Raw genomic sequence first — 12,417 nt, 5'->3', positions numbered from 1 at the left:
CACTGCACTCCAGTCTGGGCGACAGAGTGAGACTCCAACTCAAAAAAAAAAAGAGCAAGACCTCTCAAGAAAGGGTTCCAGCCAGGCTCGGTGGCTCAGCCTGTAATCCCGCGCCTTTGGGAGGCTGAGGTGAGTGGATTGCCTGAGCCCGCGGGTTCGAGACCCGCCTGGGTAACTTGGCGAGACCTCATCTCTACAATAAATCAAAAAATTAGCCGGGCATGGTAGCGCGTGCCTGTAGTTCCAGCTACTTGGAAGGCTGAGGCGGAAGGATCGCTGGAGCCCAGCAGGTCGAGGCTGCAGTGGCCAGGAGCGGCCATTGCACTCCAGTCTGGGTGACAGAGTGAGACTCCAACAAAAAAAAAAAAGAAAGGGTTCCATGGCAACCCCTTTGGGTCCCCTCCCACTGTGGGAGCTTTTCTGTCCTCTCAATGAATCCTGCTTTCTCACTTAAAAAAAAGAAAAGAAAGGATTCCTGAAGGGGTAGATAGAACAGGATCTTACATGACTTGTGTGGGAAGCAGTAGTCCTTTTAGGGGGAACACCACAGCACAGGCAAATGAGGTGGCAAAGTCCATGTCCAACCCTACTCTCCACCCAAGTCTGCATGGGGCCCCAAGAGCGTGTCCCCTTCCGTGGCACACCCAGAACCCCCATCCTAGAGGCAGGTTCCTGGAACATACTTTCTTGCCCATGCCTACATTTTCCTGGGTAGTTCTTTTTCAGCAAACCCCTGCGGATCCTCAACATCCTTCTCCTGCTGGAGGGTGCTGTCATTGTCTACCAGCTGTATTCCCTAATGTCCTCCGAAAAGTGGCACCAGACCATCTCCCTGGCCCTCATCCTCTTCAGCAACTACTATGCCTTCTTCAAGTTGTTGCGGGACCGCCTGGTATTGGGCAAGGCCTACTCGTACTCGGCCAACCCCCAGAGAGACCTGGACCACCGATTCTCCTGAGCCCCAGGGGTGACCTCAGGGACAGCATCCGGGCTTCAGCCAGGGCCTCCCTGGCAAGGGGCTGTTGGGGAGGGATGGGGGGGCCCAAAAAAAAGACAAAAAAAAAAATCCACCAGAGCTTTGTATTTTTGTTACGTACTGTTTCTTTGATAATTGATGTGATAATGAGGAAAAATAGTCCTATTTTTATATTCCCAACAAGCCTGTGTCCTGTGGTTCTTCTTACCTGTGAGGCAGTTTGCAGAGGTATGGGATTCTGGGTTAGGAAGCCCTACATGTGGCTCCTGAAGCCTCTGTGGGCTCTGCCTTCTCCAGTAGTGAGGAGATGAGGCACCAGGGGCCATGGTAGCAGTGAGAGGTGCTGCTGACTAAATGCTCACTTTGTGCTGGATGCTGCTCCATGTGTGTTTCACGTCTTGCCTTAATCTAACTTTTATGACAGCCCTAGAAAGTAAGTGCTGTCACTCCTATAGATAAAAAACTGGAGCTCAGAGAGTTGTAAGGATTGCCTATAGTAACACACCTAGAAAGTGACAGAGCTGGGAGGAGGGGGACTTTGAAAGATGACACTATGGGAGCAGAATGCAGTGTCTTGGTTCTGAGCTGCAGTCGCCAAGACCCTGCTCTGTGCCAGGTGTCGTGGAAGATGATGAAGATGCCAAGACACCAAAACATGCAAGTAATACTACACTGAGATGAATGTAACAGTTACAAGGTACAGCATAGCATGGAGGAGGGAATGTGTAATGCTCCCTGGGTTTCTTGGAGGAGACAGTCTGAGTTGGATTAGCCACTTCCTCAAGGGGCAAGAGGGGGAAAGTAATTTCAGTGAGAGGAAACAGGCGCATGCCAAAGCGCACGTGCAATAGCATATAGATCTGGAACATCCTGGTGTGTTTGGGAGGGTAAGCAGAATGTGGCTTCTAGAGCAGGAAGGCTAAGGAACATGGGGTGGGAAAGGTCAGCAGAGGTTAGGTCAAGGAGGACCAAAGCCCTAGGTTAGCAGGTTGTGTGAGAAGAGCCAAATATTAGAGTGGAAAGCTGCTTGGAGGGTCCCTGGCACCTATGGGCATAGGATGGAAGGAGAGGACACACAACCATAGTCATTCTTACCTATTCAGCCTACATTCCCTGAGCCCTTGCTTGCCACAGGGTCCACAGATGAGCTCACAGCAGTAATATGGGAGACAGACCACCTCAACAAATATTTCTGGTGCCTCTGTTGAGGCAGGTACGCTGTGCTAACACAGAGACAGTTGCAAAGATGAGGATGATACTGTCCCTTCCATGGGCAACAGGGAGAGGTGGATACACGCAGATTTGACTGAAGTACTAAGGAAAACGAGAGTCCAGGTGGATTTGGGAGCAGGGAGAACAGATACCCTATCTAGAAGACAGGCTTCCCTTAAGAGATAGTTGAATTAGATCTTGAAAGTGAGTTCACATGGTTGTGGGGGGACGGAGGGCATTGCATTCCAGGCAGAGGGAACAGCATATGCACAGGCACAAGATATGAGTATAATTGGGCCGGGCTCCGTGGCTCAGCCTATAATCCTGCGCCTTTGGGAGGCTGAGGTGAGTAGATTGCCTGAGCCTGCGGGTTCGATACCCGCCTGGGCAGCAAGACCTCATCTCGACAATAAATCAAAAAATCAGCCAGGCGCGGTAGCACATGCCTGTAACTCCGGCCACTGGGAAGGCTGAGGCGGAAGGATCACCGGAGCCCGGCTGGTGGAGGCTGAGGTGGCCGGGAGTGGCCACTGCACTCCAGTCTGGGCAACAGAGTGAGACTCCAACTCAAAAAAAAAAAAAAAAGAGTATAATTGGGGCCAGATGCAGTGGCTCACACATATCATGCCAGCACTTTGGGAGGCCAAGGTGAGAGGATTACCTGAGCCCACGGGTTCGAGACCAGCCTGGACAACTTCATGAGACCTCATCTCTACAACAAATCAAAAAATTGACTGGGTGTGGTAGTGTGTGCCTGTAGTTCTGGCTACTTGGAAGGCTGAAGCAGAAGGATCGCCTGAGCCCAGTAGGTTGAGAGGGTCGTGGCCAGGAGCGTGCCACTGCACTCCAGCCTGGGCAACAGAGTGAGACCCCTACTCAATAAATAAATAAATAAATAAATAAATAACTCAAACTCCAACAGTCTCACGACAACAGCTCCGGTGGCCATTCCAGAAAAAAAGTTCCAAAATTGCTTTGATGAATGGACTACGCACTAGCGTCAATGCATAGCTTCCCAAGGAGGAGTACTTCGAAGGTTACCATAGTGATATTTAGCAGTGAGGTATGTAGTATTTTTTCTAGGATGAGTTCACCAACTAATTGTCAGATCTCATATACTGCTCCCTTTCCTAACCTTGAATCCAAGACTTTGCCTTTTGAGTTCTTTCCCTAAATGGGCCAGACACACAACTAGAGTTGGCAATTTGTTGTGGCAGGCCCTGGGGACCAGATACCAGGTCTTTCATTCTGCTTCCAAAAAATAGGTCTCTCTATGGCTTGAAGACATAGCATGGCTCTGTGTGTTGAGGTGGGGAACAGGAGGACTGGCATGTCATTATGCAAAAAGAAAAGCCTAATATATTACCAGCCATAAATCACATGGTTCAAAAAGCACACAAACACTAAAAGCCTCAGTTTTCTCATCTCTAAAAAGGGAGATAATATCACTTGCTCTATGTAACTTACTGTCCTGTTCATTCCTTTGTTTATTCATTCAACAATTTTCTGTTTGTTTGTTTGTTTTTTGAGTTGGAGTCTCACTCTGTCGCCCGGACTGGAGTGCAGTGGCCGCTCCCTGCCACCACAGCCTCGACCTGCTGGGCTCCGGCGATCCTTCTGCCTCAGCCTTCTGAGTAGCCGGAATTACAGGTGCGCACTACCATGCCTGGCTAATTTTTTGATTTATTGTAGAGATGAGGTCTCGCCTGCCCAGGTGGGTCTCGAACCTGCGGCTCAGGCAATCCACTCACCTCAGCCTCCCAAAGGCGCGGGATTACAGGCTGAGCCACCGAGCCCGGCTCATTCAACAATTATTTACAGCACATATACCATATGCCAGATTCTGTGCTAGGTGCTGGAACTACAGTGGTGAGCAATACACAACTGATCCCTGCCCTCAAGGAGCTTGCTGTGAGGATAAATGAAATAAAGATTGTGGTCGGGCACAGTGGCTCAAGTCTGTAATCTCAACACTTTGGGAGGCCGAGGTGAGAGGACTGCCTGAGCCCAAGTGTTCAAGACCAGCCTGGGCAACTTGGCAAGACCGCATCTCTACAATAAATCAAAAAATTAGCTGGGCGTGGTGGTACGCACCTGTATACGCGTGGTGGTCCAGCTACTTGGAAGGCTGAAGCAGAAGGATCACCTGAGCCCAGCAGATTGACGCTGGGGTGGCTGTGAGCATGCCACTGCACTGCAGCCTGGGCGATGGAGTGAGAGTCCAACTCAAAAAATAAAAAAATAATAAAAGGCAGGGCGTGGTGGCTCAGCCTGTAATCTCTGCACTTTGGGAGGCTGAGACAAGAGTATTGCCTGAGCCAGGCGTTCGAGATCAACCTGGGCAACTTGGTGAGACCTTGTTTCTACAATAAATCACAAAAAACTAGCCGGGTGTGGTGGCGAGCATCTGTAGTTAGTTCCAGCTACTTGAAAGACTGAGGTGGAAGGATCATCTGAGCCCAGCGGGTTGAGGCTGCAGTGGCTGTGAGCGAACCACCGCACTAAAGCCTGGGCGACAAGAGTGAAACTCCAACTCAAAAATAAATAAATAAATAAAAATTAAAAAAATAGAAAAAGAGCCAGGCTCGGTGGCTCAGCCTATAATCCCGCGGTTTGGGAGGCTGAGGTTAGTTGATTGCCTGAGCCCGCGGGTTCGAGACCCACCTGAGCAACTTGGCAAGACCTCATCTCTACAATAAATCAAAAAAATTAGCCGGGCGTGGTAGTGCGCGCCTGTAATTCCAGCTGCTTGGAAGGCTGAGGCGGAAGGATCGCCGGAGCCCAGCAGGTTGAGGCTGTGATGGCCGGGAGTGTGCCACTGCCCTCCAGCCTGGGTGACAGAGTGAGACTCCTGCTCAAAAAGAAAGAAAGAAAGAAAGAATGAATGATTGTGACATCACTCTGTCAACTATACTGCATAGGTCTCCTTTTTCTTTTTTTTTTGAGTTGGAGTCTCACTCTTGTTGCCCAGGCTGAAGCGCAATGGCACACTCACAGCCACCGCAGACTCAACCTGCTGGGTTTAGGTGATTCTTCCACCTCAGTCTTCCAAGTAGCTGAAACTACAGACGCACGCCACCACACCCAGCACAGGGTCTCATTTTTCCACTTCTTATCACCCAGTAAGATTGCAATCTCAACTAGGGCTATCTGTGCAGTAGGACCAGTCAGAAAACAAGGGTTTAGTCTGACTTTGTTTTCTTCTCTCTACAGCCTTGAGCAATTAAATCATTGCCTCTCTCCAGGTGATTCTTTATTCATATCCAGGTCAGAGTCTATGGTTTTAACTATGAAAGGAAGGAATAAGTTTCTGGAAGAAAAAGTTTTTTGGGGAGAGACCTCACTATAAAGAAGAAATAGCAGAAACAGCTGAGAACTTCTAGGCACGGTTAACTTTCTTTTGTACATTTCCCTTCCAGTCTTCCTTCAGCCACACCTTTCCTATTTCATACTTTTAGTGGCTGCGGTCTCTTATTTAATTTAACTTTTTTTTTTTTTTAGTTACAGTCTCACTCTGTAGCCCAGACTAGAGTCAGTGGCACGCTCACGGGCACCGCAGCCTCGATCTGCTGGGCTCAGGCAATCCTTCCGCCTCAGCCTTCCAAGTAGCCGGAACTAGGCACGTGACACCATGTCCGGCTCATTTTTTTATTTACTGTAGAGATGAGGTCTCGCCAAGTTGCCCAGGCAGGTCTCGAACCTATGGGCTCAGACAATCCTCTCGCCTCGGCCTCCCAAAGTGCTGGGATTACGGGCTTGAGCCACCACTCCCGGCCTGGCTACGGTGTCTTTAAGCGCGCGCCACCGGTGTAACATAAGCGGCGGGGCCAAGAACGCGTTTATTCCCGAGGTTTAGTGCTAAGTGATTTGTCCCTTTCGAGCTGCCGTCCTGCCGGTCCGCCATATTGTCTGCCGAAGCTGCCGCTGAAGCTGCCGCCGCCGCCGCCGCCGCCGCCGCTGCCAAGTCGGAGCGAGCGGAGACGCGATGGGTGAGTAAGGAAACCAGGCGATCGGGAACTCGGGCTCAGGCAGTCTCGGGGCTTGGGGTCTGACGAGAGCCTGTCTCCGGTCGGCGGAAGATGTCTGAATTTCCTCTAGAAAGGTCTGAGGAGAGAAGCCAGGCCGGGAGTGCCCCCCAGGCCAGTTTGGGACCGGAGCAGGGCCCGCGCGGGGAGCAGTCCTCTGGTGTTGGTTTCGGGAACACCTTGGCACGCCTGGGGCCGCTCACATGGTGGCCTCGGGCGGAGTCCACGTGTTCCCAGGGCTAGCAAGGGGCTTCAGGCGCGTTGCTCTCCGCCCTGCGCCCAGCCTGGTGCTGGGGGACGGGCTCCCGGCGGCAGGCCTGGGCGGCGCTAAGGTAGCCTCCTCCTGGCTTGTGTGTGGCCGACGCGCGTCCTGACCAGATTCCGTGGCTCGCCTGAACTCAGGGAAGTCCTACCTACGTCGCGGGGTGGAGTCCTCTGTTGAGGGACGCCAGGCAAGCCAGCTCCAGGCCGGTAGCCATGGGCAGCCAGGCCGAGGGCGGCTGAACTGCCTGGGCCGCTGAAGGCCAGGAGAACTAACGGAGCCCAGGCGGCTATGGTGTGTGGTTCGGCCGGGCGCGGAGTGGCACACCTCTCAGGCATAGAAAACCAAAGGCCGAGTCCCCTTGGTTTTATATAAGGTGGGGGCTTCAGGTTTCGGGGCCGGCGCTGATTAGAAGAGGAGTGACCTGTTGATCTTTCTCAGAGGACTCCGGCTGACAAGGCATCTGCTCGGAGAGAATACGTTGGCGAAGTCTTTGGACTTAGAGACAGAACCAGCAGTGGTAGTACCTCGCCAGTAAAAACTGCTCAATTTGCTCACCTCTTTCTGTGTGCAGGCATCGTTTTGATTGCTTTGCATGTCTCGTATCACTTAATTCATACAACCTAATGATGTGGACACAACCGTTATTCCTATTTTGCGGATAAGGAAGCTGAGGCTTAGAGAGGTAAAGTAATTTACCCAAGGTCACATAGTGGCTAAGCCAGAAGTGCCTCTCCAAACCCTAGTTTGTAACTGCTGTTTTTTTTTTATAATCTGGCCCTCTAGTGGTTGGGGTGGAAGAAAGGGGAAGAAAGCTTTTACCCCTAGGGAAAATTGTAAAGGTGTTTTTTGTATGGGCCCACTTTGAAATCTTTATTCTGAACGAAATTGAAAAATTCCAGAGTAAATTGCTAACCCCAATTATTGTGTGTTGGGGTGGGGTGCTAAATGAGATTCCAGAATTGAATTTTTTGAGATCCCTGATCCTAAGGAAACACATATTATTCTGTTGAGTTTAGAATCAGATCTGGTATTATAATCGGATCTGTCACTTCTAGCCCACATTCAGAGAAGTCACTTAAATGTCAGACACAACAGATGCATTTGGAAAGCATCTAGCATAGTTCACAATAAATATTTTTCTTCCTCTTTGAGTGTTCCTTTTCTCATCTGTAGAAAGGAGGGGTGGGGTAGTGTTATCAAGGTATTTGGGTACTAAATAAGGTAACAGTGTTTGAAGCCTAGTAAGGGCTCTGTGAATATCAGAATAGATTCTTTCCTTTTTTTTTTTTTCCCCCAAGTTGGAGTCTCACTCCTCGCCCAGGCTGGTGTGCAGTGGCACGCATGCTCAAAGCCACCCCAATGTCAACTGCTGGGCTCCTGCGATCCTTCCCCAAGTAGCCGGAACTACAGGCACATGCTACCACACCTGGCTAATTTTTTGATTTATTGTAGAGATGAGGTCTTGTCAAGTTGCCCGGGCTGATCTCGAACCCATGGGCTCAGGCAATCCACTTGCCACGGCCTCCCAAAGTGCTGGGATTACACTACAGGCTGAGCCACCAAGCCCAGCCCAGATTCTTTCCCACCTTCAATAATATTAGATCCTTTCCCTTAAGCGCTCTGGTTTCCAGATTCCTCCACTGAATAATAAAGACGGATAGACTTGTCTTTGTAGCTTTATATATCAATGAAAAAATTGTAGGGAATTTTATATTGTAAACTTTGTATTGGTCTTCAGTTTCAGGAACGCTGGTGTCTCAAAAGAAAGAAACTAATGTTTATTAAGCTCAGTGAAATAAATTTGGTAGAGATTTACTCAGTTTTATAGATTGGGAAATTATCTCAGAGAAAACACACCCAATAAGCCACAAAGCCAGGAGTAAGATTCTTACCCATTTTGCTGCACATAATCCTCTACGAAGACTTCAAGTGTTAAGAAGTGAAGTTCTACTTGAAAGGCTGGGGTGGCAGGATCGCCTGAACCTAGCAGGTCAAGGCTGCGGTAGCTGTGAGTGTGCCACTGCACTCCAGCCTGGATGACAGAGTGAGACTGACTAAAAAAAAAAAAACCAGGCGTGGTGTCTCACACCTATAATGCCAGCACTTTGGGAGGCCAAGTGCCTGAGTTCAGGGGTTCGAGACCAGCCTGGGCAACTTGGTGAGACCTCATCTCTACAATAAAAAAAAAATTGGGCAGGCGAGGTGGCTCATGCCTGTAGTTCTGGCTACTTGGAAGGCTGAGGCAGAAGGATCGCCTGAGCCAGCAGGTCAATGCTGGGGTGGACGTGAGCATGCCACTGCACTGCAGCCTGGGTGATAGAGTAAGACTCTGACTCAAAAAAAAAAAAAAATTAGTTTTTGATTGGTATAGCTCATCATGAAAATTCTTCAGTGGCACAACAAAAAAAACCTGCCTGAGAACTTGAAGGGGATTTTTAGTCCAGAGTCAGGTAACTTTCCCTTTCCAGGTACCTCTCCCCATTCCCTGATTTTTTTTTTGGTCAGTCTCACTGTCACACAGGCTGGAGAGCAGTGGCACACTCACGGCCACTGTAGCTTCGACTTGCTGGGCTCAGCCAATCCTTCTGCCTTAGCCTTCCAAATAGCTGCAGCTACAGCACTCACCGCCATGCCCAGCTAACTTTTTGGTTTATTGTAAAGATGAGGTCTTGCCAAGTTGCCCATGCTGATCTTGAACCCTGGGGTCAGGCAATCCTCTTGTCTCCGCTTCCCAAAGTGATGAATGTCAGGTTTTTTTTGGTTTTTTTTTTTCTGAGTGGGGATTCTCACTTTGTCACCCAGGCTAGAGTGCAGTGGCATGCTCATGACCACCACAGCCTCCACCTGCTGGGCTCAGGTAATCCTTCTGCCTCAGCCTTCCAAGTAGCTGGAATTATAGGCATGTGCCAGCAAGCCTGACTAATTTTTTGATTTACTGTAGAGATGAGGTCTCACCAAGTTGCTTGGGCTGGTCTCGAATCTATGGGCTCAGGCAATCCTCTCACCTTGGCCTCCCAAAGTACTGGGATTCTAGGTGTGAGCCACCGTGCCCGGCCAACTTTTTTTTTTTGTTTTGAGTTGGAGTCTCACTCTGTCGCCCAGACCAGAGTGCAGTGGCTGCTCCCAGCCACCGCAGCCTCGATCTGCTGGGCTCTGACGATCCTTCCGCCTCAGCCTTCCAAGTAGCTGGAACTACAGGCGCGCGCTTCCATGCCTGGCTTATTTTTCATTTATTGTAGAGATGAGATCTCGCCAAGTTGTCCAGGCGGGTCTTGAACCCGCGGGCTCAGGCAGTCCACTCACCTCGGCTGGGATTACAGGCTGAGCCACCGAGCCCATTCTGGCCAACTTTTTTTAAAAAATCTTATCTATATCCCATGGGACTAAACTAAAGTAAGTATTCATTTAACCCAAGGTAGTTTGGGTTATTCCCATTTGCAGCTGTAAACTGAGGCCTTGAGGAGATTAGGTGACTTGTCCCAAGGCTGGTGATCTAGGCCCTTTGGGTCCTGGGGACACTAACATACCCTTGAGTTCAGAACCTGTTATACTGTTTTGTTTTGTTTTGTTTTGTTTTTGAGTTGGAGTCTCACTCTGTCTTCCAGACTGGAGTGCAGTGGCACACTCCCGGCCACTGCAGCCTCGACCTGCTGGGCTCCAGTGATCCTTCCGCCTCAGCCTTCCAAGTAGCTGGGACTACAGGTGTGCGCTACCACGCCCGGCTAGTTTTTGATTTTATTGTAGAGATGAGGTCTCGCCAAGTTGCCTGGACTGGTCTCGAACCCGCAGGCTCAGGCAATCCACTTGTCTCAGCCTCCCAAAGTGCTGGGATTACAGGCTGAGCCACTGAGCCCGGCTCTCTGCCTCTTAAGTATGTGCTCCAGCTCAGGCTTATGTCCTATGCTGTCTCTGCTGTCCAGACTTCAGTTCCCTTAACAGACCTTTGTGGTAATTTCACTGCCCTTTGTAGGGGTGATGCTTGTAGTTCTGAAGGTTGCTTTATTCTGGCTCTGGCTAGCAAATACTACAACCTCATGAGTCTTAGCAGACACTGATTGTCTTACCATCATTGCTACTATTTTGCTAACTAGGAATCTGGCTGCCCTTCCACACTCCTAGGGTGTAGGTTTGTTTTTGTTTTGTTTTGTTTTGCTTTTTGAATTGGAGTCTCACTCTGTCACCCAGACTGGAGTGCAGTCCACACTTCTAGGGTGTAGGTTTGTCTTTGTTTTGTTTTGTTTTGCTCTTTGAGTTGGAGTCTCACTCTCACCCAGATTGGAGTGCAGTGGCACACTCACGGCCACCGCAGCCTCCACCTGCTGGGCTTAGGCAATGCTTTTGCCTCAGCCTTCTGAGTAGCTGGAACTATAGGCGTGTGCTACCATACCTGGCTTATTTTTTGATTTATTGTAGAGACAAAATCTCACCAAGTTGCTCAGACTAGTCTCAATCCCTGTGTGGTGTAGGTTTTGATATAAACTGTACACCTATCATTGTCATTCTGTCTCCCTAGACAGTGATTGATTTAAGCATGGGTATATGATGCATTTCTGGCTAATTCGATGTGAAAGGAAGCCTAAGTGACTTCTGGAGACACCTTCCTTAAAAGAGATTTGCCACTTTTATTTTATTATTTTTTGTCACTTTATATTTTATCCTAGGTTTCACCAAAGTGTGAGAGCCTCAAAAAAAAAAGACAGATGGGAAAGCTGTAATAATAATAGACAGTCTTATATAGAACTTGCTAAGTATAGGCATGCCTTGGAGATAAGGCAGATATGGTTACAGACCACACCAATAAAGTGACTATCATACTGAAGCAAGTCACACAATTTTTTTTTGCGTTGGAGTCTCACTCCATCGCCCAGGCTAGAGTGCAGTGGCACACTCGTGGACACCCCAGCGTCAACTGACTGGGGTCCAGCAATCCTTCCACCTCAGCCTTCCAAGTAGCCGGAACTACAGGTGCGAGCTACTACACCTGGCTAATTTTTATTTATTGTAGAGATGAGGTCTTGCCAAGTTGCCCAGGCTTGTCTCGAACCCACGGGCTCAGGCAATCCACTTGCCTCGGCCTCCCGGAGCGCTGGGATTACATACTGAGTCACCAAGCTTGGCCAAGTCACACAATTTTTAACATCATACTATAGTCTACTAAGTGTGCATTAGCGTTATGCCTTTTACAAGTACATATCTTTATTTTATATTATTTTTATTTTTTAATTTATTTTTTGTTTGTTTGTTTTTTGAGTTGGCGTCTCACTCTGTCGTCCAGACTGGAGTGCAGTGGCTGTCCGGGCCACCGCAGCCTCGACCTGCTGGGCTCCGGCGATCCTTCCACCTCAGCCTTCCGAGTAGCCGGAATTACAGGCGCACGCTACCACGCCCGGCTAATTTTTAATTTTATTATAGAGACGAGGTCTTGCCTGCCCAGGCGGGTCTCGAACCGACAGGCTCGGGCAATCCACTCACCTCAGCCTCCCAAAGGCGCGAGATTACAGGCTGAGCCACCGAGCCCGGCTTATTTTTATTTTTTTGAGTCGGAGTCTCATTCTGTCACCCAGGCTGGAGTGCGATGGCATGTTCATGGCCACTGCAGCCTCGACTTGCTGGGCTCAGGTGATCCTTCCACTTCAGCCTTCCAAGTAGCTGGGACTACAGGCACACCATGCCTGGCTAATTTTTTGATTTGTTATAGAGATGAGGTCTCGCCAACCTGCCCAGGCTGGGCTCAAATCCGTAAGTTCAGGCAATCCTCTGACCTCCGCCTCCCAAAGTGCTGGGATGATAGGTGTGAGCCACTGCGCCTGACCTCATATCTTAATTTTTTTTTTTTTTTTTGAGTTGAAGTCTCACTCTGCCATCCAAACTGGAGTGCGGTGGCTGTTCCCGGACACTGCAGCCTCGGCCTGCTGGGCTCCAGTGATCCTTCCGCCTCA

At 49.6% G+C, this 12,417-nt stretch overlaps 2 protein-coding genes across 5 annotated transcripts in view; both read left to right on the top strand.

Annotated features, from left to right (window-relative positions):
* The window catches only part of TMEM39B (transmembrane protein 39B), a 38,524-nt gene extending 37,365 nt beyond the window's left edge, over positions 1-1,159 (top strand). For all 3 annotated transcript variants that reach the window (XM_021716959.1, XM_021716960.1, XM_008066759.1), the window contains one exon: positions 716-1,159. In XM_021716959.1, the coding sequence (XP_021572634.1) occupies positions 716-958 (243 nt within the window). In that variant the 3' untranslated portion in view covers positions 959-1,159. The remainder of the gene's footprint in view (positions 1-715) is intronic.
* Positions 1,160-6,101: 4,942 nt separating this feature from the next.
* The window catches only part of KPNA6 (karyopherin subunit alpha 6), a 67,751-nt gene continuing 61,435 nt past the window's right edge, over positions 6,102-12,417 (top strand). Inside the window, exon 1 of one of the 2 annotated variants that reach the window (XM_008066758.1) lies at positions 6,102-6,177. In XM_008066758.1, coding sequence (XP_008064949.1) covers positions 6,174-6,177 — 4 coding nt within the window. In that variant the 5' untranslated portion in view covers positions 6,102-6,173. Of the gene's footprint in view, positions 6,178-6,330; positions 6,546-12,417 lie in introns of those variants that run through there. The other variant, XM_021716952.1, reaches the window with a different exon arrangement.

Source organism: Carlito syrichta, unplaced genomic scaffold (assembly GCF_000164805.1).
Source record: "Carlito syrichta isolate Samal-C Ts95f unplaced genomic scaffold, Tarsius_syrichta-2.0.1 Scaffold309100, whole genome shotgun sequence".
Classification (NCBI taxonomy): Eukaryota; Metazoa; Chordata; class Mammalia; order Primates; family Tarsiidae; genus Carlito; species Carlito syrichta.
Note: the sequence above shows the minus strand (reverse complement) of the source record. Positions and strands in the feature narration are given on the sequence as shown.